Source organism: Anabrus simplex, chromosome X (assembly GCF_040414725.1).
Source record: "Anabrus simplex isolate iqAnaSimp1 chromosome X, ASM4041472v1, whole genome shotgun sequence".
NCBI classification, from domain to species: domain Eukaryota; kingdom Metazoa; phylum Arthropoda; class Insecta; order Orthoptera; family Tettigoniidae; genus Anabrus; species Anabrus simplex.
Genome location: NC_090279.1, coordinates 163,314,158 through 163,341,181, shown reverse-complemented (window position 1 = coordinate 163,341,181; position 27,024 = coordinate 163,314,158). Strand labels below are relative to the sequence as shown.

The following is a 27,024-nucleotide window of genomic DNA, read 5'->3' as shown; positions in this document are numbered from 1 at the left end:
TTCTTCCCAGGTAACTGAGAGTGAGATGTCTTTGTTGAATACAGATTATAGTACAGCAGAACATGGCTGGTCGTGACAGCAAGGTATCTCGTAACCTAAGTACCCTTGAAAATTGGTGAGATATAAACCAAATGACCTCCTTTGTAAGCATTGAAAATCTAAGAAATAATGTATGTGCACATCTTATTGAATGAATATCTTACTGAATCATAATGAATGTTCCTTTTCATTACCAAATGCATTTTGACCCTTTAATTTGAAAAATTATCTAAACGTGTTTCATGACTATTTTAATATTGATATAAATGTTGATTCCCATAGGGAATCTGAAATATTTGTCCTGAATGAGTAAATTTATATCATCTGATGGCCAAGCAGGCATCAATTTTTGGTGATGAGACAAAGTTTCTCATAGTGCATTGGCACTGCCGGTGGCTCTAAGTAGCCTACGCAGTGGCCTCCACGGTATGCACTAGCCTGTGTCTTGGTGGGTGTGCTAGGTACCAACTGATGAGCCCAACCTAGCACACAGGGGCGAAACGCTGGCAACCAGAATGAGTTAGCTGGAAAATTTATAATGTCCAATAACGGACCATTTATATTGGTATTATGTTAATATTGTCATGTAGCACAGCCCATTTCATTGCTAATGCATCTTTCGTAAAACTCGTGAAGAGTTGTACGTGCAGTGATGGGTACTGGTACCGTTAGTGTCCAGGATATCTGACTGAAATTAAGTTAGTTGTTACTTTACTGTTTTCTTTTTACAGGTTGGTGAACTCTGTGTTGGAGGAAGAATTGAAGTCGATTCATGCTTTCTCTCAGAAAACTTTGACCCCTGAACAGTGGGAGAAGCAGAAAGCTTCATGAGGTTGCTAACAGTTTGTCGTGTACTTAATGTAATGTTGTAGTTAGTGTCTGCCAGCACCATGACCACTATCTCGTTTACTGTATCTGCTCCTGGCAAGGTTATTCTTCATGGAGAACATGCCGTCGTGTATGGTAAGACAGCCCTTGCAGCTAGTCTGAATCTCAAGACAACATTAACATTCCTCTCCAGTGCTTCAAACAGCATTGAACTCCATTTGCCTTGCATCAATCTTCATCATTCTTATGACATCACTGAATTAACCAATGGTCTCTTATCAGCACCTTTAACTCTTATTAATGGGTTAGATAAGAATGTTTTCAATCTTGAGAAGCCTCATATGATAGATTTCCCCAAACTCTTAGAGAGAGTTAAGGCATTCATACACAAGTATTCTGAAAAGGCAGCTTTGGCACCTAATCAAGAGAGTGCAGCATTGTCCTTTTTCTGCCTTGTCATAGGAATGTTCTCCTCTGTGACAGTTCCATTAGGCAGTTTCAGCATAGATATTGTGACGGACTTGACCATTGAGTCGGGAATGGGCAGCTCTGCATCCTTCGGCGTGTGCTTGTCTGCTGCCCTCTTCCAGTACATTCGCTGCAAAGCTGCCACTCATATTATGACGGGGGATTCATTCAATATTTCAAAGAATGGTTTTAAAGACTTCAAATTTTGGAATACTAACCTTCACAGTTTTGATGATCAAGAAAAAGAGATTATCTCTCATTGGTCCCTCTTGAGTGACAGGGTCATGCATGGGAGCCCATCGGGTATCGACAATTCCATCTGCACGTTTGGTTCTATCATCAAGTTCAGGAAAGGAAAGGAAAAAGCCAATATACAGGTGATTGCAGATACCAGACTCGTCAAAGTCCTCTTTGTGCACACGGGAGTCACGAGGGATACTGGCAAGATGGTGAGAGTGGTGGCAACTCTTCGAGAGAGGTACCCTCTGCTTGTTGATCATATACTCAGTGCCATGGACGAGTTGACCATCAGTGCTGCAGACATTCTACAACAGCTGCCTGCTGTATCACCTGGAGAGGATATGGACAAGAAGATATCTGCGCTTGGAGTAAGTCACTTAACAGTTCTCTTGTTCTATACATCTTTTCCCATTTTCATAACCTCGAGAGTCTAGAGTCCATAGTTTTGGAGCAAAACATGAAAGCTGCAATATCTGCACTATCTAGGAACCCAACATGACATTTTCACAAAGAAAAAAAGAAATTGTGCTGTTTAATGCACTCAGGAGAGTATGTAACACATTTGATACATTGGGTCTCTACCAAGATGAACCACATGAAAGAAAATACATATCATTTAAAATATAAGTTACTCTAAGACCACAAACACATAAGTTTTCATGTTACAAAACAAGTTTCAATTTTTATGAAAGTATTTCAGTCCCATTTTTATCACTGTTTAGCAGAATTTGCAAAATTCATGGATTCAGCACCATCATCTGCAGGAAGTGTTGGTGTCTGATAATGACGACAATAAAGCAAATACTGAAACTCCAAATCGGATTTGCAAGGGTCATGCGCATACAACAGTTCCGACATTTCATGCGATTTCAATACTGAAAACAAGAATCAATACAATCATGACATTAATAGTAAACATAACGTAAGACAGTAACATAATATATTAAATATAGAGGTATTCAAAGGTTTTTCTTTATACAAATGCAGAACCAATCTTTTATTTGCCCACAGAAGGAAAGCTACTTCTCAGCATAAAATACATATTGTGTTTACTGACTAGAAAGAAGTTGTAGGGTCCCAATGTATCATGCATGATACAGATAAAAATGCATAAAAGTTTTGCAACCTTACAATGAACCATCTGACAGAGCTGTGATATTTATCTTATCTACAGGCAGCATGTTACATGATTATCAATGTTAGCTCTAAAAATAATATTATTACTAATATTTAATTTCCTTCTTGTGACTCATCTTGATTTAGCTCCAGGATGCATTGCTAATAACACGTGCTGACACCTGGCACTGTCACTGTTATCATGAAACAGTTGACGCACAAAGAGCGGAAAGAAACCAGAAGATGATACAATAGGGCATTATAGCAACACGAGGCCCCTTCGTGAAAATAGATATGGACTGTATCATTTTATACAAGGCAGCTCATCTCAGTTTGGCCTGGTTGCATATATCCTCCTCTGTTAGCTGCTTTTCCTTCATGTTCTCCTTGATACAATCCATGTCTGTTTTGGTCTTGCTCTGGTTCTTTCTCCTAAGACCTCAATCTCCAGCATCTTTTCCCCACATGGGTATTTCCTGTTTGCCTCACATGTCCATACCACTACATTCTTCTTTCCTGGATTTTTTGATGCTCCTGTTACCTTTACAGTCTTCCTTATACTGTGCAATTTGGTGACCCCACACATCCATCTGAACATACATTTCAGACACATTAAGCTTTTCTCCTGTGCTTTTTGTTTTGCCAATGTTTCAGCACCATATATCATTGCTAGGCATTACAGTGGTTTAGTATATCTTCTCTTCACTATTGGCTTTATTCAGCAATCACACAGCACACCTGACATTTTTCTCCAATTCATCCACCCTGCCTGGATCCTTTGGGTTATCTCTTCCTCTGAATCTCCATCCTTTGACATGACAGACTCCACATATTTACATTTTTTTCCTCTGTCTTAATAGTGTGTGATTTAAAAAAAAAATCATTTATAAAAAGAGAGGAATAGGGGGCTTTGGATTTGACCAAATGGCAGAGGAAAGAGCTGCATTGTTCTTACATGTTTTTACAAATTTTTAGTTGTGGAGTGCAGCTTTTGCCAGGAAGGATTGGAAGTGTGTGTAGTTCTTCTATTTCTTTTGTTATAATGTGGAATCCTGTTCGTCGAAGTGGTTAGTCAGGTTAACTTTTGTGTGTATCTTTTTATGTGATTGTCGCCTTGTTCCATAATTTAGTATTCCGTTCCCTCATTGAGAAAAATGAAATCACCATGATTGTTAGAAGATAGCGCCTAAAAGATCACATAGTTTGTGTTTATTCTTTCCTGGTTACTAACCTTTCAACTCTTTGGTCACACTTTTAACCAAACAAAATTTATCAGTTAAAATGTTACAGAGTATGGAAAATGTTATATGCTCATAATTATATTTCTATATCAATAACGTATTTGTCAATTAAGGCTTTATGGCCAACAACATGACTACTAGTTATCTTCACTTCACTAGTTCCACCTTTCAACATTACAATATTACTTTACGGCCAACATCATGACCGCTAGTAGGCCACATAGATTACTTAAATTATTATATAAATAAGTGCTTTCTAGTGATGAGGAGGATGAGGGGGAGGAGTAACACCTAGTTAACCCCTCAAGCGTGACATTGTAAAACTGCATGCTGCATCCACAGCAGCCTACTCTCAATGCTGAGCGCGGTGTCTAATGAATTTCACTATAATTTTCAAACAGATGGACGAAAAATTATCAAAGAAACACACAATAACATATCACACTATAATATAAACATATGCTAACCTGGTTATCCCTGGACAGCTGGACATCAATACTGCCACTTTGTGTGATAGATTTCAAAGCAGAGAAAATCGCTCCTCCAACATAACATTAGAAATGAAAGGTGTTTCAATTATATGTTTTCTACTGAAATATAGCTTTATGCTAGGCTTCTGAACAATGCCTATCAATTTAAGAAGTGCAAGATACATCCTTACCTCATCGGCATTAGTGGGCGTCCAGTTCAACAGCCGGGATTTCGTCAGTAATTGGAGGCGTAACCAATGTTGCTGCAAGTATTTATCAGCATACGCATTGGTTTCACGAACGATTAGATCTATCAAAACATCGTCTACAAACATTTCGTGAAAGCAAAGTGGTGTTCCTTCAGCTGGGTCCATTTTATTTTCACATGCACAGTCACAATCGAAAGGTATTGGCGGGTTTATGATATCGCAGTCACCCCGCGTGTTCGCATTTATGGGCATCTTATCACGAATTACATCGTCAGTATCACTATCTTGGCTGGACGTTATCACGAACTCATCCTCTAAATCACTGTCACACTCTGAACCACTTTCACATCGTCAGTATCACTATCTTGGCTGGACGTTATCACAAACTCATCCTCTAAATCACTGTCACACTCTGAACTACTTTCACTGCCACTGTTCACCAGTAAATTAATTATTTCCACATCACAAATCACTCTGCTTGGACCTGCCATGTTTACAAACATACTCACGGTCGTTTAGCGCGAAAAACCTGTCCAGAGCTCTACGAACTGATAAGATATGGGACATCTCTTGGGAATGATAATTAGCTCTGAGTGAACCTAAAAGCTGCCTCTTCCTGCCATCTTACGATGAAGCAGATAATTGTTACGAAATCCACGTTTCGGGCGGTTCAATTGTCACGGTGCACCATTGCGCCATACACGCTGTGACCGTTGCAAACCAGTGGGCGCACCATTGCACCGCACACGCTAGAGGGGTTAAAAAACCTGTGTCCATCTGGCTTCGGAGGGTACCACCCTGTAAGAGCCCCTGCTTAGGGTTAATAGGTGAAACCTGGTCAGCTGTCTCAAAGGCGGAAGGAAATCTGATTCCCAACGATGGAAGGAGTGGAAGAACCTAGTGGAGTTCACCATGAATTAAAAATCAGATCAAAATTCAAAAGACTGTTCCCAAATTGGGCGGTCTTTGGTCAGCGTCTGTCTCCATGTGAATAATCCTCCGGGGTTAACAACCTCGGTTGTAAGAGAAGGTGGCTTTAAAATTCGCCCCCAGAACTCAAAGACAGTCGTGGAAAAGTGAGATGTGAAACTAATTACCCCAGGTGGTTAATCCACCACACATACTGTAAGTGTGCAAGCAGACCAAAATAAAATACAGGAAAGCAAACTACTGAGCCACTTTTTATGCAAATTTGCTTTTGAAAGTGGGGAAACTTAAGACTCTGACACCTTAAACAAACATAGAATCATCTTAATGGCTGTGCAAGAGACTAGGTCCTTGGAGGGAGGATTCAGGATACTTAAGGGGAAGACAAAAGTTATGGAAAATGTTCCCCATCTTGTGACAGGTTTTGTAATTGACAAGAAAAGTATTACTCCATTATAAGCTTTGAGTCTAGATCTGAAAGACTATCCACACTCATGTTTAAGTCGACCAACAAAGTATATACAATTGTGAATGTTCACGTCCTTATAAACATTGACAACAAATAGAATAAGGAGAAGATGGAACTATTCTGGGATGAACTAGATGACACGAATCAGAAGATACCCGAGAAACAAAGTCATCCTTCTAGGGAATTTTAATGCCCAAGTGGGGAGAGAGAAAAAATTTTCAGGCATATAGTGGGGTGTTATCCAGCAGGTAACAGAACAAACTAAAATTGTGTGAGGCTCATCGAATTATGCCAGGCACACAATTTGGTCCCGAAGTCAACTAGCTTTAAGAAATTGTCAAGAAAGCAGAAAACGTGGATATCACCTAACCCTCTCTTGGGAGAATTCCAGTTAGATCATGTTGCAATAAAGCTGAAATTTCATAAGAAAATCCAAAACGTTAGGATTCTCAGAGGGGCCAACCTCAACTCAGACCACTACCTATCTAAAGTAAAACTGAAGATCATCCCCAAGAGTAACTTTCAAAGGAAAAACCTTTCACGGAGGAGATATGATCTGGAAAAAATAAAGAAGAATAAGGAGGAATGGGGCAAGTTAACCAGTGACCTAGGAAGTCAGAACTGGAAGCAGATGGAGAAGTCTTATAACCAAGGCAGAGCAGCTTGTGCCTGTTACCAGGACGAAGAAACACAGGTGGTGGAACGAAGAGTTTGATAGACTACTTGATCTGTGGAAGAAGGCGTGGCACATCTGGCAAACCAAAAAGGATGAGATTGCCTGGCAACACTTTGTGGAAACTAGGAAGATGGTGCCCAAGGGGATCAAGAGAGTTAAGAAGAAACAAGGAGACAAACTACTCAGGAAGATAAATGATGATTTTGCTAACAACATGAAAAACTACTATCGGATCTTCAGGGAGAAGTTAAACAGATACGACCCCCAACTCTCCAACTGCAGGACAAAAAAGGGAACATGGCATATAGTAACAGGGACAACTGTAAGATACTAACAGAATATTTCAAGGAACTTCTAAATTGTGAAGATCCACGCCAAAAGATGACGTTCGATGGTGGATCGAAGTCATCCGCCATCCCTGACTCTAAACCCCCATCCGTAAGTGAGATCCAGGTAATACTAATTCATATGGAAAATTTCAAGGCATTGGGGGGAAATCATATAACAGCTGATTTATGGAAGTATGCAAGCAGATATGCAATTGTCTCACTCCAAAAACTTTTTGAAGAGATATGGAAGAATGAGGTTATTCCAGAAGAATGGAAAATGGTCCTCATACAGCCTCTTCACAAAAAAAAGATTCAAAATCTAATTCCAACAACTACAGAGGGATTTCACTGGTGGATGTGACCTACAAGATATTGTCGAGAGCATTACTACAAAGAGCAGAACCTCAGTTATATTGCCAACTTGGGGAGTATCAACCAGGGTTTAGGAAAGGAAGATCTTGCCCTGAACAGGTCTTAAACCTCAGAAACATTTTAGTATACCAGAAGCAGAGGGCAAAACCGTATATAGTGACTGTTGTCGACTTCCAAAAAGCTTACGATTCCATAGACAGAGTCGCTCAATATTTTGGAGGAGTTTGGCTTGGACGGAAAAACTTTAAACATCATCAAGGAGACGCTCACAAATGTCCTCTAAAGTTAGATTCATGGGCGAACTATCAGAACGGGGGTCCGGCAAGGGGATGGTCTCTCTTCCCTGTTCAGCTGTGCATTTGAAAAGGTTGTGAGAGAATGGAATGCAAGAACGAGAAGGGGAATAACACTTGGAACAAAAACCAAACGATTAAGTGTTTGTCATTTGCTGATGACTTGGCGCTGCTCGCAGATGTGTGGGAGAAAGCAAAAGAACAAATCGCCATATTACAAGAGCAGGCAGGGAAGATCGGAAAAGACGAAAATAATGACGAATATACTTGACGAAGAATGACAGGAAGAGAGCAGATTACATCAGGTCAGTCACAAAGGTCAGTGACATTTTAGAAAGGGTATTTACCCTAAAATGGCAGTGGGCAGGCCATGTTGCTCGGAGAACTGATGGTAGGTGGACAAAGCTTGTGCTTGAGTGGTGTCCGAAAGATCATCTCAGACCAAGGGGAAGACCACCGGACAGATGGAATAAAGACATCCGGAAGATTACTGGGATCAGTTGGGAGAACATCGCTCAAGACCGTCCCAGATGGAGAGACCTCATGAAAACCTACCTTGCTTCGGACTTAAAGAGGCCACATCGTAAAAACGATTGAATATGGCTGATAGTGATAGTGATACTTGACACTCTTAAGAGAATCTCAAAAAATAGAGGTGATGAAGAGTTTCAAGTACCTAGGGGAATGGATTGAGTGGAACAACCTTGGAAGAGAAGGCAGTGGAAGCAAGAAGGACCAAAATGGAACTATGAATATTGAATTTCCATGACCGCATTGTCATCGAAACAGACTTTCAACCTATGAGGTCGTATTACGTACAGTTAGTACGTGTAGAAGAGATGTTAAGTACAGAACAAAAATGGCTATCCGGGCACCAGTGGGGATCCGAACCCACAACCTCCCGATTTCGCTTTGGTTGCTCTACCACTTGAGCTATGGTGGCCTAGGTCATCCTTGTTCTGTTGGAAAGGATCTAAGCTACAGGTCTGGCACTACTGCTGTCACACCGTAGAGTGCGTTCAAGTTGCCCGATTTCAGGAGGTTGTGGGTTTGGATCCCACTGGTGTCCAGTTGGCTATTTTTGTTCTGTACATGACATCTCTTTTACATGTACTAATTGTACGTAACACGACCTAATAGGTTGAAAGTCTGTTTTCGATGACAATGCGGTCGTGAAAATTCAATATTTATTGATTTGGCCCACAACGGGCGACTTGAACGCACTCTACGATGTGATGGCAGTAGTGCGAGACCTGTAGCTTAGATCCTTTCCAACAGAACAAGGATGACCTAGGCCACCATAGCTCAATTAGTAGAGCAACCGACGTGAAATCGGGAGGTTGTGGGTTCGGATCCCACTGGTGTCCGGTTGGTCATTTTTGTTCTGTACATACTAATTGTATGTAACACGACCTAATAGGTTGAAAGTCTCTTTCGAAAATGGAACTAGCTTTCCAGAAAACAAAAAACTCATACAATAAGAAAGCCCTCTCTTGGAACACCAAAATAAGGCATTATAACACAGTAATTAAGCCGGAAGCACTCTGTGCAGCAGAGACACTAGTCATGGGGAGGAAAGGGCAAATGGAGAAATTGAAAATCAAGGAGAGGAAGACCATGGGTCTCAAATTCCAAAATAACAAACAAGTTCTCTATAGAAGCAAAGCCCTCTACGTAATGTCGGAGAGCCTCTCGGATACCTTGAGGAAAAGGAGGATTGATTTCTATGGACATATATTCTGAATGAATCCTGACAGATTAACTAAACAGATCTTTGACTTCTTTTACAAAAAGAAGGCTAAACCCAATTGGTTTAAGCAAGTGGAAGAGGATCTGAGAGATGTTAAGATTACTGAAGTCATATTAAAGAATGGTACAGCCACAACCGTGACCAAAGACAAAACGAAGAGGTTCCAAGTTAAAATCAACACCAGAAAAACAATTCAGATATCAGAGGAGGAAAGGAGGAGGAGATCAGATAGAATGAAGTATTGGGAGAGAAAAAAAAGCACAAGCATCTAAGATGTGATTGATCTGACGTACCCCAAAGATGGGTGATTCGAAGTGAAGAAGAAAAGGAGAGGTACGTGAAAAGGAAACCATGTTGGGTTAAACATGACAAGTCTGTGTCGGAGGAGGGGGATCAGAAAGAATAGAAACCAACAAATGCGAGAATATGAAACGACAAGGACAATCTCCACATTTTCGGACACTTCTTCTTATTTAGATTTTCCTACGTCATGGTGGGGTCATTGGTGCGAACTGTCACACATGTTGATTTGGCCCTGTTTTATGGCTGAATGCCCTTGCTGACACCACTATGCATTCACTGTTGCATGTTTTTATGTGGTGGTTGGTAGAGAGAGAGTAAAGAGGAGTAGATTGGGGCAAGCACTGATACCCAATCCCCAAGTCACAGGAATGAACCCCCGACCTGGCTGGGAATTGAACCTGCGGTCCACTGAATTGCTTAATGTTCAGCGGACTCCAAATCTTCAAACACTGCCGTCTTCAAAAGGATTGGCTCTTTCCTCATCTACTCAGTCCGCAGCTCAGCCGGCAGCGCGCTGGCTTCTTACTGTTGGGTTCCATTGTTAAAATCCCGGTCACTCCATGTGAGATTTGTGCTGGTCAAAGCATAGGCAGGATAGGTTTTTCTCCGAGTACTCCGGTTTTCTCTGTCATCTTTCATTCCAGCAACACTCTCCAATATCATTTCATTTAATAATACAGTATATACACACCGTTTTACAGATCTTCTAGAAATCTCCAACTTCTGGAATGTTCTTACAACACTCTAAATGGAACACTCCCAAAAATACATGGAACAATCGAACGACCAGTCGTTGATTGGAGTAGATTAAACTCCAATATTCAATTACATATATACAAACCACAATGAGGGAGTCTACATAATTCCTAAAGTTTCTACACGTATCTGCATAATAAAACGTTACGGTAAGTTTCCAGATGCCTTGATATGTATCAGAAAGATCATACCCAATATACAAATATTACAGTTTTCTACAGTTTCGGCTGAGCAGATTTTGAGGTTATATGAATTTGCAAGACATACGGTACTTTATCGCGTAATTCCCCCCTTTTTTCTTGAAAAATTTTCTTGAAAACACTAGGGAGGGAATTCTGCGAGGGGTGCTTCTAGGCATTCAGAAAGGAAGGGAAACGATGTATTAGATAAGTTATATTTACGGTAATACCGATATGTGAAAAAAGTGGTACCTACCGGTATTTATTTTCAGTTAACACAAAAGAATACCACGGTTTCATTAGGCTACAATGAAGAGCATCAATGCATTGTTTCATTGTTTCTTTTCTCTCACTACTCTGTGGCCTCACTTTCGTCACTATCATCACTATTTTCAGGCTCAGGTAACACATCATCTTCTTCACTTTCACTATTCCACAACATGTCGTCCTCGGAACCGTCAATGGCACAAGAAATTCCAGTATTTTTAAAACTCTTCTTAACAACATCGACACTCATTTTCTCCCACGCCCGGATTATCCACTCGCACATCGTCGGTATTGATGGCTTCCTTATCTTGCCTCCTGGAGTCAGCTGATGAGATCCCTCCACCATCCATTCTGAATTCAGGCGTCGAAGATGTTCTTTGAAAGGTTTGTTGACGCTGACATCTAAAGGTTGAAGAATGGACGTTAATTCTCCAGGGATGATGACAGGATGGGACTTCATCAGTTTCATTTTCTCTTTTACAGCTTCCACAAGGTGACCCCAGAAACTGTCTAGGACAAGAAGGGACTTCTTTTGTAATAATGCCCCTGATCATCTTCCCCAGACTTTCTCCAACCAATCCACCATCAAATCTGCTGTTATCCAGCCCTTTTCTTGAACTCGTACGTGAATTCCATGTGGCGTAGTCTCCTTTGGTAATGTCTTCCTTTTAAAGATGACATATGGTGGAAGTTTCTTGCAGTCTGCTGTAATGCACTACATCACTGTGCATCTTAGACTCTCTGCTCCAGTCGTCTTCACAAGGACACTTTTTGAGCCAGTTGGAGCATATCAAAAAACACTGGCGTCTGGTCACCATTACCAACCTGAGAGAGTAAATAGTCATATTGCTGTCGCACTTTTATTACGTAACGATGGAACTCGATTACCTTATCTGTGGCTGGCACAAAGATGTTCTCCTCCGTAAACTGAGATTTTGCCATCTCATAAAATGAATCACCCAACCAATGCTTGCTTTAAAATTCTTTCTGTCAATGTTGAGCGTGGCAGCTATCTCGCAAGCTTTGTTCTGAATCATTTCGTAAGAAACAGCACAACCATCATTCCGAAGTTCATTGACGTAAGCAATTACACCATTATTAATTTTGGGATATTTCCCTGTTTTAGGCCCACAGAAAGATTTTGAGCTTGCCTTTGCAGTCATAAGTTTATCTTTTTGTCTCCGCCAATACCGTATTGAATTAGGATCAACGGAGAAATGTCTTCCTGCAGCTTTCACTCCATTTGTATCGGCCATGTATTTGCCGTGTAGTTTGAATATTTCGACATTATGACGACTTGTAACAAACTGACCTAGAAACACGTCTGCAACTTCGCTGTTCAAATTTACAGTATGTTGTGACAATGGAAACATTTTTATGTCAAGTACCGCTGTGTTCATTGTTGTCCATTATCAAGTCATTCGAAGGCCGCTCCAGTAAGAACAAACCGGGAGAGGGAATTATGCGCGATATTTAATAAAATAATTTTTAATGATGAAAAATCGTAGGGGAGGGAAATATGCGAGGGGGGAGCTTATGCGATAAAATACGGTATTTACAGGGAAATCATATGTTAGCCATACTTTACACTTAAGAAAGATAATTGAAATGTATTAAACATAATAATCGAAGGTTTCACAAGAGTTATGTTAGGTGTAGGATGGTGTACATATGACATAGTCACAGTCTGAAAACAGATCTTATAAAAACAAGTGCAGGTTCTGAAATATCTCAGCTTGGACTTATTCAGTGTGTATCTCTTACTTCAGAAACTATCACATGGAACATTCTCTTCCATATAAAATGGAACAGTTAAGATAATTTTGAAACTGTCTGTGGCCATGGCGTATTTCAATTAATTTATTTTCTATGCACCTTCCAGGAACTGATAGACATGAACCAGAGTTTACTCCAGACTCTCGGTGTCTCCCACCCAACTCTAGAACGTATCTGCTCCATTGTGAAGAGTCATGGTCTGCACAGCAAACTGACTGGTGCAGGAGGTGGTGGATATGCCTTCGTGCTTCTTCCACCCACGATCCAGCAGTCTGCAGTAGATGCTCTCAAGAAGGATCTTCAGTGTGAGAGGTTCACCTGTCAGGAAGTGGCACTCGGTGGGCCAGGAGTGATGCTGCACAACCTGTCGTTGCTTGCATAGTATTGATTTTTTTATTTGTAAACTTCAGGGTATGTACTGTATGATTAGGCCATGTTATGTGGAGTCTTTTGAAGAATTTGGCACATCTGTGGCATGAGTTGCGGCACACTGAGTTCCCTTGCTTATAATACATGTCTCCGTTCCCTCCCCTCACTACCTCTTCTCCTTCAGCCTTCCTTCCTGCCAAGTAGTTCTTCGTATTTAAAGTTTCCGTTTCTCTGATTATTTAGCATGTGTAGGTTCCTGTTCTTCCTCAAATCCTAGTATTTCTACTACAATTCTGATTTCATTCTGATCCAGTAGATTTGGTGATCCTAATTCAATAAAGTCTTTCATCTAGCGTTTTGCAGAAATATGTAAATTTTATGCAAAAGTCTGGTGAAATCCATTTTTCTAAATGGGCTGTAAATTGGATTCATCAGTCACATTTATCTGCGATTTTGAAAAGATGTTTATATATTTTGTAATTGAAGGACTTGGGAGTAAAGTAATTGTAAGGGGCATGGCATGCTTAATAGCAACCATTAGTGAATCACAACATTAAGATGTTTGTGATTGCTACTAAACACATCTGTCCCTTACCATTATTTACTTCCAAGCCCCTCAATTAGGTTAGGGTAATAAATTCCATTTTTAACTCTTGGCCCTCAGATTTTTTTCATAATTTTTTGTTTTTTTAATCCTTTTTGTTGTAGATTGAGAGTTTCTGAAGCATATAGTACCTCTGGCACAATAAACATTACATAATGTTGAAACTTACTGTTCCTGGAGAGGCAATGTTTGTTAACAGTTTTTATTAGTTGGAAAGCAGTTTCCATCTTGTGAATTCTTGATAGTAATCATTTCTTTTCATTATCAGTCTCTGTAATCCATTCACCTAGGTGTTTAAATTCCTTCACTCTGAAAATTCTTTTAGTACACATGTTCATTTCCTGCTGCTCTCTCTCTCTCTCTCTCTCTCTCTTGTCCTGCTCCACCAACTCTTTCCATCTCTTCTGCCTGTTCCCTGACTTCCCTCAATTTCCTATGTCATCATCTTTGCACATGACATGCCCATACCAAATCAACCTTGCTTCCTGGATTATCTTTTACAAGTCACTCAACGTCATTGTTCTGCTGATATTCCTGACTCATTGAGCTTTTGTTGTACACAAGAACCTAATTTATCTGGACTAGGTGGGGCCGGAGGTAATCCAGATTATAAAAAATCTGGACAATCAAGAAACAAACTAAGAAATGAATATAAGCGACTAATCTATAAAAACCTTTATTTTTACACTAACAAGAATTTTAAAAACACACTTTTGGCACATAAACGTAGTACAGCGCTTAATGTACTTAATTCTGTTAACTGAAATAGTGTGCAAGTTTCTTAATTTCAAATTTATGTGGTGTTTGAGAGTAGCACAGTCACGCAGATGTTTCACTAACATCATTTCGGCTGGAGTCATTTCCTTTTGGTGTTCTAGATAAATCATTAGTTTTTCTAGTTATGCTGTTGCCTCTGCATGAGGCATTACTTCTTCCCCTAAAACGTCACTTTCATTTTCCAATTCACCATCACTCTCCTCCTCTGTATCGCAGGCGGCAATAATTTTATCATCGGTTATCATGCTGTTACCAGCATCATTTGTCATTCTGTAACCAGGCACTTGCATCACTATTGTCTACATCCGAACAACTGGGAGTGTTTGCAAATATTTCAAGGAATTCGGGCGTGTCAACAGCTTCAGAAACTTGAGAGGTAGAATCCCAAACGGAGGGCCATATTCGTTTCGGCAATCGCTGTGCTACCTGCGGTGAAAACATAACAGTGTAGTATATGGCACATAAATGTACAGTATTATTCAAAGAATGTGCATATTTTTGTAATAAAAAAATACAAAGATAATGATATAGTAAACAAAAAAATCAATCCAGATAAACCAGAAATTTGTATCATTGAGGGCCAGATAAACAATGTTGCTTGTGTACCACACATTCATCTAACATTTTCATCTTGGCAACATGCAACTTCCTTGTGTGCTGAACCATCATAGGGACTGTTTCTGTTCCATACGGAAGAGCTGGTCTGATGATTGTCCAGTAATCTTCCCTTTGAGTTAAATTATTCTTAGATATTTAATTTCCACAATTTAAAGGTTGCTGACATCCATGCTGGTTGGGATGCAGGTGTTGGAGATCGCATAAATAACGATCGTCATTTACTTGCAGATTTTCACTGTCAAAATTGTTGTCCCATTTGCATCCGGTGACTTGGTTCCAGATTGTGCATGACGTTGTTAACGGTATGAAGTTATGTTATGGAAGAACTAATCCATGTCATTAGGAAAGCTGTGAGTAACGTGATGGAGAATAAGCAAATAGGATACCAGGTCTTACAACTCAGAACCCCTTGCTACAGAAGCAAGTTTTCTGGCATTGTCAAGTTCGAAAGACATAGTCTTGAGTGTTTTGCTGTTCGGCAGTTAACTTCTAAAATAGGCCTGACCAACTTCTTTTATGGTGTGATCCATTTTTTTCCTGTGAGGTACTGCATCTATTTACCTCCCTTCTCAGTACCATAGATATAAAAAGTACCCTTATCCTGTAATATCAAAAAGTAGAGTTATTCAAGTATTTTAAGATGCTTGTTACATTTGACAGATCCCATTTAATGAGAAGTTTGTGGTTTCATGTAGTCTACCAGGCGTCAAAAATCAGGTGTATGCTGTGACAGGGTCAGTCTCAAGGAACTGTCCAAATTCAGGTTTGTTAAACTGGAGTTATGTTCCGTCTTCATTAGTTTCAAGTACAAAAATGCAGATTCACATAAGTAAGTTGATCAAAACCAAGAATGCAGCATTTCATTGCATTTTCTAATATTGTTATATTTCTCTTGGAGAGTATATTTCCAAAATTATTATTTTGACGACCAGGCTTATATCACACTGAAAATTTATTTCATTCTCAAGAGATGTATCGTTCGCAGGACATTTAGCGATTGACCAAAAATGATGCCACGATCAATATGTTAGCAAAGCCTGTTCTAAAATGAAGTTAAAAACCATATTTCACTAAATGAATAACTTCATCCTAAAATCTTTAATTAGGGTACATTCCTTATCAGTAACCATTAGTCGACAAATATCTTTTAGGGAGAAATTCACTGCCTAATTAAACAAACCAGAGTCCAGCTGCTTGGCTGAATGCTCAGTGTACTGGCCGTTGGTTCAGAGAGCTCCAGGTTCGATTCCCAGCCGGCTCAGGGATTCTGTGTATGGTTAATTCCTCTGCTTCGGGAACTGGATGTTTGAGTTTGTCTTAATATACTTCTCTTCGTTTACACACAACTTGCTGTTATGAAACACACAGATCACAGTGTCAGGAAGAGCATTCGATTGTAAAACTGGGCCTGATCGGAATCGGTGCCAGCTTCGATTAAACTGGGGGAAAAACTAAAAGAAGAAGAAAACTGTTGACGTGCCCAGAATTAGTCATGATTTTTCCTTTAGCTTCATGTTTGTGAAACATTCTCCGTTCAGGTTTTGTTTATTTAGCATATTAATTTTCTTAGCACTGGGAGTGTCCGAGGACATGTTCACCTCGCCTGGTACAGGTCTTTCTATTTGACGCCCGTGGGCAGATAATGAGATGGTTAGAGGGTGAAACCAGGTGTCGACACATAGTATACTCTTGTCGAATAACCAAGAGGTCTGCTCAGAGTTTTACATCTCCATCAGATGGACAAATCACCATCAACAGCGTCGCGTGCTTTCACTCCATGTAAACACTGCAGAGAGGTTTGGAATTGAATCCAGGCTTTTGGGACAGAATCTAGAGATAGAAATTGTATATCACCTCCTCCTGTCCTGCTGGCCAACATTCTCTTAGTGAACATTTATTTCATCAACGAGGCTCGAATTGGCTAACCATTGGTTCAGACTTGACACTTACCAGGTGGGCTTCCATTTAGGTAATGATATATTGCAAAATATTTCAAATTTCAAATTCTCCTGTATATATACTGTTTCCTTCAAAATGCAACCAGTAATTATTTTGTATGGCTATTGCTAGCCTGGTGCAGGCCTTGTAAGGCAGACCTCCAACGAGGTCAGGCGGCATCGGCCGCCTGTGGGGAAACTGCGTGATATTGTCGTAGAGAATAGTGTTACGTGTGGTGTGTGAATTCCAGAGATGTTGGGAGCAGTACAAAAATCCTATCCTCAAGCCAGGGAAATTAAACATTTAAGGTTAAAATATCCAAGCCGGCCGGCAATCTAACTCATGGACCCTCTGAAGTGAAGGCAACTGTGAAGACCATTCAGCCAAGGAGCTCGACATCAGTGAAATTAATAAAATGCACATATTGGCACATCACAGCTAGGCAAGTGTAGGGGATGTGAAGTTGCAACATTCACTTTTGTGTGTGACAGGCATGCAGAATGCCTGGGAAACACAATTAAACAAATAAATGTATTATAGCAGCATTTGTACTGTACATGCTCTGAAGTTGAATTAGTCATCTCAAAATAAAACTTACGTATTGTGAGATTTTATAAGATCTGTATTGCTATTAATAGTTCATAGTTTACATGAGTATTTAATAATGGTGAAGGAGTATTACCATTGATTAATCCAAAGACTGAACTGACTGTTATCATTGTACTAATAAGGTGCTGGTGAGATGTGTATTAAAGTTAAAATGAAGGTTAAAGGTTTATCGAGATGAAGATGGGTGTTAGTTAATGAAATACGGGGTGGAAAGAAATCATTTCAGAGCTATGATTTACCAGGTAAGGTGCAGATGGAGCTCGGCCAGAATTTCATAGCACCAAAATGCACACGGGGTGAGTTAGACTAACAGAGAAGAGGAGAATTGGGGGTACGCCAGAGTTTGACAGAAAAAGTGAGACTGCAAATTTCGCTTTTTGCATTGAAATTACCAGTTTGGCAGCTATTTACAGACTGAACTGACACTCTCGTAGGGGACCATAGACCATAACTGAGCCCATGTGTGTCTTGAATTCCCAGCTGTGCTCTCCTTCAAGACATTTAAAAAGCTACTTGTAAACTCGTGCACAAGTAAGGCACAGAATTTATTCTGTGTGTGTGTGATGAAATAATTGCCTTTTTTTTATGAGCCTTTCATGTCAATTTATTTTTATTTAATACAAGTTGGTGGTGGCAGAGATGGTTGATGGCTTAACAGAACAATCCTTGGACATCGCAAGACGTTTGCTCTGGTGGCAGGATATTCTATTTTTCTACAATTCAATGGAGTAAAGAAAATTTTCAAAACAAAGTATATTCGGATGTTACAAAAATTACAATTAACACATGTTGAAACAGAGCATAGTTGAAACTGTTTTTAAAGCAGCCCTCGGCACATGAAGTCTTTGCTTTCAAGCATTTTCTGCATGGCCATCCTCAACAACTGATTTCTGGGACAGGAAAGCTTAATTGATCCATCTTAAATCCAGGAAGGAATAACAATCCTTGTGTTTCCTATGCAAAATAAACACAATCAGCAATGCTTACAACATTGTAAACAGTTTTGATCATCCTTTAATTGACAAAAAAAAATTTAGGAAATTAGGTCTTTTAGGCATCATTTAGAAACAATTTTTGTTGGTTCTTTTTCAGTGAAGAAAAGGAGCCTTAACCTGGTACATCTTAGCTTTGCACTCTTCTTTCACTCACACAACATTGTATCGATTCCTTTCAGATGTGTGTACCAGCCTATTTCTTTCATGCACCCAACATTGTACTGGTTCCTTTCAGACTTGCACATTATTGTATTTCACCAGATATTTTTCTTTCGTATTTCAACATTTCAAAATACAAAAATTTTAAATAAATTTAGTGTGGAATAAATAACAGTTACTATTTGCAGAAAACATCATAGGAACTGTAATACATTTGTTATAAACATGTGAAGTTACTTTTATTACTTGAAATGTTTAGCGTACCTGAGCAGAGAGAAATGAGTTCACATCTTAACGACTTTCAGCTTCCCATATGGAAATGTTTTTGTTGAATGTATCTTGCTAGATAAGCTCTCTATCAAAAATGTTTGTTTTTTTAGTTTGATGAAATGCTGGTAGACATCTTTTGTACTGATCTTTGTGTTTGTCTCTTGTTCATGAATGTCAGCCCCTGTGTGCTGCATGTAAAGAGTTTACATTGTCAATTTTTTTAAATAAAGTATTAATTACTAGTACTCTTTCTAAAATATATGATGTAAATATGTCTTATATCTGGGGTCCATCTGAAATTAGCGGGACAAAATGTGTGGTGCGACATTACCTAGCAACCATTAATGGATGGCCATGACTGAGAGCCATAAGACATATTTATAATAATTTTATTTTCCCAGAGAGAAATTTTATACTTTTTTTCTTTCTTCTTATGTCCCACCATATCGGAAGCAGTAAAGCTTCGTATGTTTGTAAGGGTTGGTTTGGAATATCGGTCATTAAAACTATTTTCAATAATTTTATCTCAAGATGGAAAAGATCTCGCACACCATCCGGAAACGAAGATCCATGCTATCAGCAACAGGGAAGTGTACAAGTCTAGAATCATGAATGCCAAGATCCCAGACTCAACCACCATGGGCAGAAGAAAAGAGAAAAATGCAGAGAGAAAGAATGACGTAGTACTGGTTATTCAAAGCCCAGAAGTAGCTAAAATTGAATCAACATAGTCCACAGTCAGCCTAAATAAAAAAAGAGAAGATAAAGGGGTTTCAAATTTGATGCTGTGAAAACGGAAGCATGTCTTCCAAGAAACGTTAACAAATTGCCTAATCGATATTATTATAATCTATATTAATATTATAGAGAAATTTTGTTCTCAGGGCCCACTCAACTGATTTCAGTAATTCTTTCAGCTTAAACTTATTTCTTCCAGATAATGGTGTATGGCCTCCAGGGAGGTCTGCTAAACTGATGCTTATAAGCGACCTGTGCATATGTGAGGATGGGACTCTATGATGTATTCTGATGTTGAAGACTGCACAAACACCTCGTTCCCGAGCAAGAGGAATTAATCAGTGAAGATTATTAAAATACCCGACCCAGCCGGGAATCGAACCCGGAACCCCTTGGACCGAGCATAACCATAAACATTATCATAACATACCAGCTCTCCTGCTAATCTTAGATTTTCTTTTTTGCTAATTTTACAATTAACATTGATTTCACTGTAATTATGCAAAGTCTGTTCGTTTCATCAGTTATCAGCATATACACACTTTTCTTACATTAGCAATATCCAAATGATCTTACATGGTCTATGACTAGAGTCGTCAAAACAACGTTACCAAGTCGTGTGTAGAGAAATAGGAACGAGTTAAAGAAGACCTAATAGGATGAACACGATGGTAGGTGAGTGTAGGAAGAGGGAACAACAGAAAGGAAAGGACAATCTCCACGTCTCTCCTCACAAATCCCAGTTCTTGTACATCCACCTCTTCTTTATACCGAATTACTTTGACTTCTTTACTGTCCTGGAACATTAAATGAATTACCTCCTTGTTATCAAGCACTTACTGCTTGACCATCCTCAGCGACTGATTTCTGGGACAGGAAAGCTTAATTGATCCAGAAACATTTTAGTAGAAATAAGAATCCTTGTTTGTCCTGTGCAAAATAAACACAATCGGTGATGTTTACAACATTGAAAACGACTTGCTCATCTCTTGATTGGCAAAGAAATTGAGGAAATTACGTCTTTTAGTCATCATTTTAATACAATTTTTTGTTTGTTCTTTTTCAATGACAAAGAAAAGAATCCTTACTTGATAAATCTTGGGTTTGCACTCATCTTTCTTTCACGCAACATTGTACTGGTTCCATTCCGACTTCGTTCCAGCATTTATTTCTTTCATTTGCACAACATTATAGTGAAAGATTTTAAATTTTTGGGCAGCATAATGTCACAGGATAGAAATTTGGATAGAGAAATTAATTCAAAATTACAGCAATTGGCAAGTTTGTACCAGTGTGTGAGGAACTTGTATGGAACATGCATGTGCCAATGAAGTGCAAGGTTTTATACTCATCCTATTTTAGACCTATATTGACCAGTGCTTCAGCAGCCTGGACTCTTACTAAAGAGCTGAAATCAGGTTTAGGAAATAAGGAAAAGAATGGGAGTTTGTCAACTTCAAGAAGTGATTGACATAGCAAAGCTGAAATGGTTTGCCCATATGATGAGAATGTCCGGGAGGAGAATTCTAAATAGAACATTCGTGGATATAGTAACTGCAAAGAAAATGCTTTCTAAAATGACTATACAATTAATTTCCATTCTTACGAAGCCATGGGCAAAGCCTAGTTTTTAAAAAATTTCATAATGAGGAGTGTCTATAATGGACCTTCTCATGATTATGTTAATGTAGCTAATTGTTGATCATTTCCATGGAAGTGTCTGTCCATCTCACTGCCATGGCCTGGCTACTTTAGATGAGGTTACTGGAGGGGGTAGAAACATCACCCTCCAGTGACTATCACTATAAAACAAGAGTCCTGATCTCTATGAAGATGAATGTTGTGGACGGGTAAGCCTCCAGTGTTGATTATTTTTGAATTCTTTCTGTGTGACCCTTAATTACTCTCCATTCGTCTGAGAGACTACACACGTTTGCAACATTTTTATTTATATTCATTTGTGTGGGACTCATGGCATCTGAGGTATGAATGTTCAGTATTAGGGTTGTACTACCCTTTATTCTTTCTACAATTTGTGTACGTCATGCCGACACAGATAGAACTTGTGCGTTCAATGGTGTAGGAAATGGCTAGGAGTGGGAAGGAGGCCTCCGTCTGGGTCACTTACCAAGATCATTCCTTTCATAGTATGCTCTTGAGGTCCTAATTGGAGCCATCCTTCTCATACAGTATGTCCATACCATCGTAATCTGCTTAATTCTAAGATTTCCAACAGGCTCTTGTCCATCCAAGTTGTTGGTGCCGAATACTTTCATTCCTTATTTTGTCTCTCCTTGTCTTTCGGAGACATGACCGAAGGAACTTAATTTCAGTGGCCTGTAGGCGACTTTGTACAGATCTAGTCAACGTTGCTGCTTCCAGTTTGTATGTTAGAATTGGTACAAGATATGTTTTGTACAGCATGAGCTTGCAAGCGTGGGGAAATGAGCCTGGTACAGTTTAATTGCAGCAATAGCAGTTATTTAAACACATATCTAAATTTATTTCATTACTTTGACACATAGGAGGTTACAGTTTACACAGAATTACACATAGGAGATTTTGCTTTAAGAATGAATCGTACACTGTCTTGGAGTTTTACTCAAACACACATTTTATGTTTTACTCAGCTGCATATTGTTACATCAATGTTGCCTGATTGTATTATCTTAAATTTATACTGTGTAATTTGATTACTGAGCACTTCAAGGAACGTTTTATTTGTTCAGCTTTACAAAGAGATTATCATAGGTGGTCAGTAACCTGCTTCAGTTCTTGCAAATGAGTGAACTTGGACATTGTGATCGGCAATTGTGTATCGTACAGTCTACATGGATCATCTGTCTGACTCGTTGGCTGAACGGTCAGCGTACTGGCCTTCGGTTCAGAGGGTCCCGGGTTCGATTCCCGGCCGGGTTGGGGATTTTAGCCTTAATTGGTTAATTCTAATGGCACGGGGGCTGGGTGTATGTGTTGTCTTCATCATCATTTCATCATCACGACGCGCAGGTCGCCTACGGCGTCAAATAGAAAGACCTGCACCTGGCAAGCCGAACCTGTCCTGGGATATCCCGGCACTAAAAGCCATACGACATTTCATTTCATTTTTTTCATGGACCATCTAATGGAGAATTCATTCTCCCACTCTGGGGAAGATTTTCTCCACTCTGCTGTGTGTTGCAGATTGTAATGTATCCCTCCATCAGCTGAGAAGTGCAGTTGGTAGATATCTGTCTCTACAGGAATGTCGGATTTTCTTCCAGGCTGTGACAATGGGAGGTTTGATTTATGCACCAAATCCTTTAAGAAACTGAAAGTTGACAGTTTTCACATCTTATGGATTGTTGAGTCCAGCTTGTCTCATTCTGGTTGTGTAATCCATGGGTGAATTAACTTGTGGAGAGAAGTAGCGCTCTAGAGTGGCATGAACAGTAGAGATCGGACCAGCTAGGAAGACGTCTGGTCGCGCATGCGCTCTTTGGACGATCTAGCGTAGCGCATCCCCTCCTAACAGAGCTCCTGCTACAGTTGAGTGCATAAGTTTACACTCAGCTGACGTGCACTGCTTTGTAATTCCTCATTGTGTAGTAACTGTGATTAGTGGTGGTGTACGTTAGGCCTATCTGCGACAGTATGGAAGGCGTTAAAAGTAGCCTGCATTGTAAGGTGCTAAAGAGTCAGACTCGTGCAACAATGTCGAACGTTTTAGACTTTATGGAAAGGGAAGCCGTGGAAGAAAAGTTTGTGATAGATTGTAAGAAAGTGCAGGAAAGAGTAACAGCAGCTGTTGGAGTGTCAGAAAGTTCTGTGGCACGTATTAAGAGCAAAAAATGAAAAGGGATAAAATTAGGAAAACCTATGGACAGTCTGTTTGAAACAACAAACAAAAAAGGAATGCGCATAAAGAATGTTACTGGACTGGACGACTTTGACGAAGGTGCCGTACGTCGTATTGTTAACAATTTTTATTTAGTTGAAAAATGTTTACCTACAGTTTCAAAATTTTTTGCAAAGTTAGAGAAAGACTTAAAGTTCAAAGGATCCAATACTAGTGTCAATCGAATCCTTCGATCATTAGGATATCGTTGATAAAAATCTAACACTAATAAGCGCATCCTAATGGAAAAGCATGACGTAAAATACAAAAGATTTGTTTATTTGAAAAAAATTGCCCAGTATCGGGTGGAGGATAGGCCTATAGTGTACACGGATTAAACCTATATACATACGTCCCATGTATCCAGCAAAGGCTGGTCTGATGATTCATTATCCGGTATTTATTTATTTATTTATTTGGCATATGATGAATAATGACAACCCATAAACTATTTACACAACCAGTGAAAGATGAGTACAAAGTAAATACAAATTATCATATCTATACAGTCAAAGAAAGCAATTTACAAAGTTTGAAAGTACAAGAAGAAAACACAATATATTTACATCGCTATCCACCTATCAACTCTGACAGTTTATATATACACACTGAGTGCGAGTGATGTACATGTCACTAAATGTGAATGTCCAAACCCGGCACCCACTTCACTGCTTCGGGTGTTGCTGTGTTGAGGTCTTCCATGGTGCCAGTGAAAGCACGGAGTGGACATTCCTGCACTACATGTTTCATTGTTTGTCGAACCTCCCCACAATCACAGTGTGGAGAAACTGACCAGCCCCAGGTGTGTAAAGTAGATGCTGTATATCAGCGCCCATGTCAAAAGGAAAAAAAGACTTATAGTTGTACATGCAGGCGGGGAAATGAGCTTCATCGAGAACTGTCTGCTAATCTGGAAGTCTGGCAGCAAGAGTGGCGACTACCACAATAACCTGAATCGTGACAATTTTTTTAAGTGGGTGAAAGATATGCTTATTCCTAATCTTCCACCTATCAGTGTTCTCATGATTGACAACGCGTCATACCATAAAATGGGGTGAATAGAAACAGTGGGGTGAATACAAACAGCTATCTCAATCGGAAGCCATATTTTTGGTCATGCTAGCCCGGGAGGACAATATAGCAAGTGAAGATGCAATTCTCCCCTAGTACATCAGCACTGCATTGTGCTTATCACATGTATGGCTTGCAGTGGTGTCGCTGCCGGCGTGCTAGCCGGCCAGTGTCTTGGAAAAGGTGCGGTATCCAACTGATGAGCCCATGCCGCACTTTGGGCGAAACACTGGTAACTTTTGACGATTGAGTTTCCTGAATTTTATTTCAAAAACCAGGAAAGTTTAGTAATTTGCTGTAAACAATACTGTAATTGTTGCAATTTAAAATTTGTTGGACATATTTGTGAAATAACATATACTGAAGAGAAATTCATGTTTCAAAGGTTGTCCACACTGTTCTGTGGAAACCATTGTCAAGTAAAGTGGAGCCAAATTACCACGGGGAATCTGGTGCGGAAAAACTTCATTCGAACAGCAGGTAAAATGTTGACCTAGGCTAATCTTACTTTATGAAATACTTAGCCTGATGTTTAATAAGCGATACCATAAATATGGCATCATTATATTTTTACATTTGTTTGTATATCCAACCTCAATTTATTTTTCAGCACAAATAGTCGATTTGCGGGGTGAATAGAAACAAGAGCTTCATCATATCCCAAACTTATAAACACGATCCTAGTAGCAAGTGCTATCACAAACACTGCCAAGAAGCGATTCAGACATCATTGGCTGACATAATAAACAATGGTCTCAGTTATAGGGACACAAGCACCGTCATTTGACTCGAAAGGGTACCATAAAGAAACAAGGTGGACAGACAGTTTTAACTGCAGAAGAAGAATTGCTTGTAGATAGGTTTTAATTTTGTGTGGCCATTTCTAGCCGAGTGCAGCCTTTGTAAGGCAGACCCTCTGATGAGGGTGGGCGGCATCTGCCATGTATATGTAACTGTGTGCTATTGTGGAGGATAGTGTTATGTGTGGTGTGAGAGTTGCAGGATGTTGAGGACAGCCCCCGAAACATTGGAATTACACGATGAAGGTTCAAATACCCGACCCGCCCGGAAATCGAAACCGGGACCCTCTGAACCGAAGGCCAGTACATTGACCATTCAGCCAAGGATTAGAACTGTAGATAGATTGTTTGTGCTGAGTGGGGTGACCCAATGGACTCATATGATATCAGGATTATTGTAAAACAATACCTTGATTCTCGTGGCAAGATCGTAAAGAAGTTCAGAGACAATATGCCTGGCTGGGATTCATTTGTTTTCAAATTTTGCATTTTCTACAGGACAGGCATATATGTTTTAGTAGGCATTTTATGCACAGAAATACCATTTGACATTGCAAAAAATTGTAAATTTTAGAAATATATCTGAATGTTGTAAAATTTATTCAATTAAACCTACTCATTCTGTACTGATTTTATTGACAATTACACATAAAAGTTGAGAAAGGATATTTATGTTATTATTCTACCCCACTTATAGCATTAATATTAGATATAGACTGTTTCCAATCCGCCAAATGAAGGTACAATGAAAACATTATGGTAATATGTATGCCTGTTGCCATTCACCCCACTGGCGGATAAATAGAAACAGACATATTTTATAAAAATATTTTGTGAATGGCAACTGCTAAGACCATGATAATCTGGCCAGTTAATAATTTGACCTACACCCATACATTGCCACAAAAATAATTCATGTATCTTTCGTAGCGCGTTATCCAGACAATTTCAGAATTTAAAATTGTTTCTATTCACCCCATTTTACGGTACCGGTATCACAACAAAGAAGTAGATCGTGTCCAACCTGCAGTTCACGGAAAGTGACGATCTACTGGCTAGTGAATAGGAACATTCCACACCGTGATACAATGTACAAACACGAGCTTTATGAGCTTATCAAATTGTACAAGCCGGCACTCAAAACCTACGTCCTAGATGAACTCGTGGAACAATACGGGCATTCGGTCCTTCGACTGCCCCAATATCACCCTGAATTAAACAGTATTGAAATAATGTGGGCAGAAGTGAAGAACTGGGTAGCTTCTCACAATGTCACCTTCACTATTGACGACGTAGACAAACTCGCTAGACAGAAATTCGCTTTTAATGTAGATTTGTTTTGAAACCTTAGATTTTCTTTAGTTATTACGGTACTTTAGCTGTTCGATCGAATAGTGAATTTTCTCATTTTTAATTCTACCAAATCTTTTTTAGTTTCTTAGAACCAGTTCGGTTTTGTTTTGCGGTTACGGAAGAAGTCAAAGATTTGTT

At 39.5% G+C, this 27,024-nt stretch overlaps 1 protein-coding gene across 1 annotated transcript in view; it reads left to right on the top strand.

The window, feature by feature from the left end:
- The window catches only part of Mvk (Mevalonate kinase), a 44,585-nt gene extending 25,293 nt beyond the window's left edge, over positions 1–19,292 (top strand). The window contains exons 3-4 of the mRNA XM_067159018.2: positions 771–1,943; positions 12,815–19,292. Of these exons, the coding sequence (XP_067015119.2) occupies positions 930–1,943; positions 12,815–13,090 (1,290 nt within the window). The 5' untranslated portion in view covers positions 771–929 and the 3' untranslated portion in view covers positions 13,091–19,292. The remainder of the gene's footprint in view (positions 1–770; positions 1,944–12,814) is intronic.
- Positions 19,293–27,024: the final 7,732 nt, after the last annotated feature.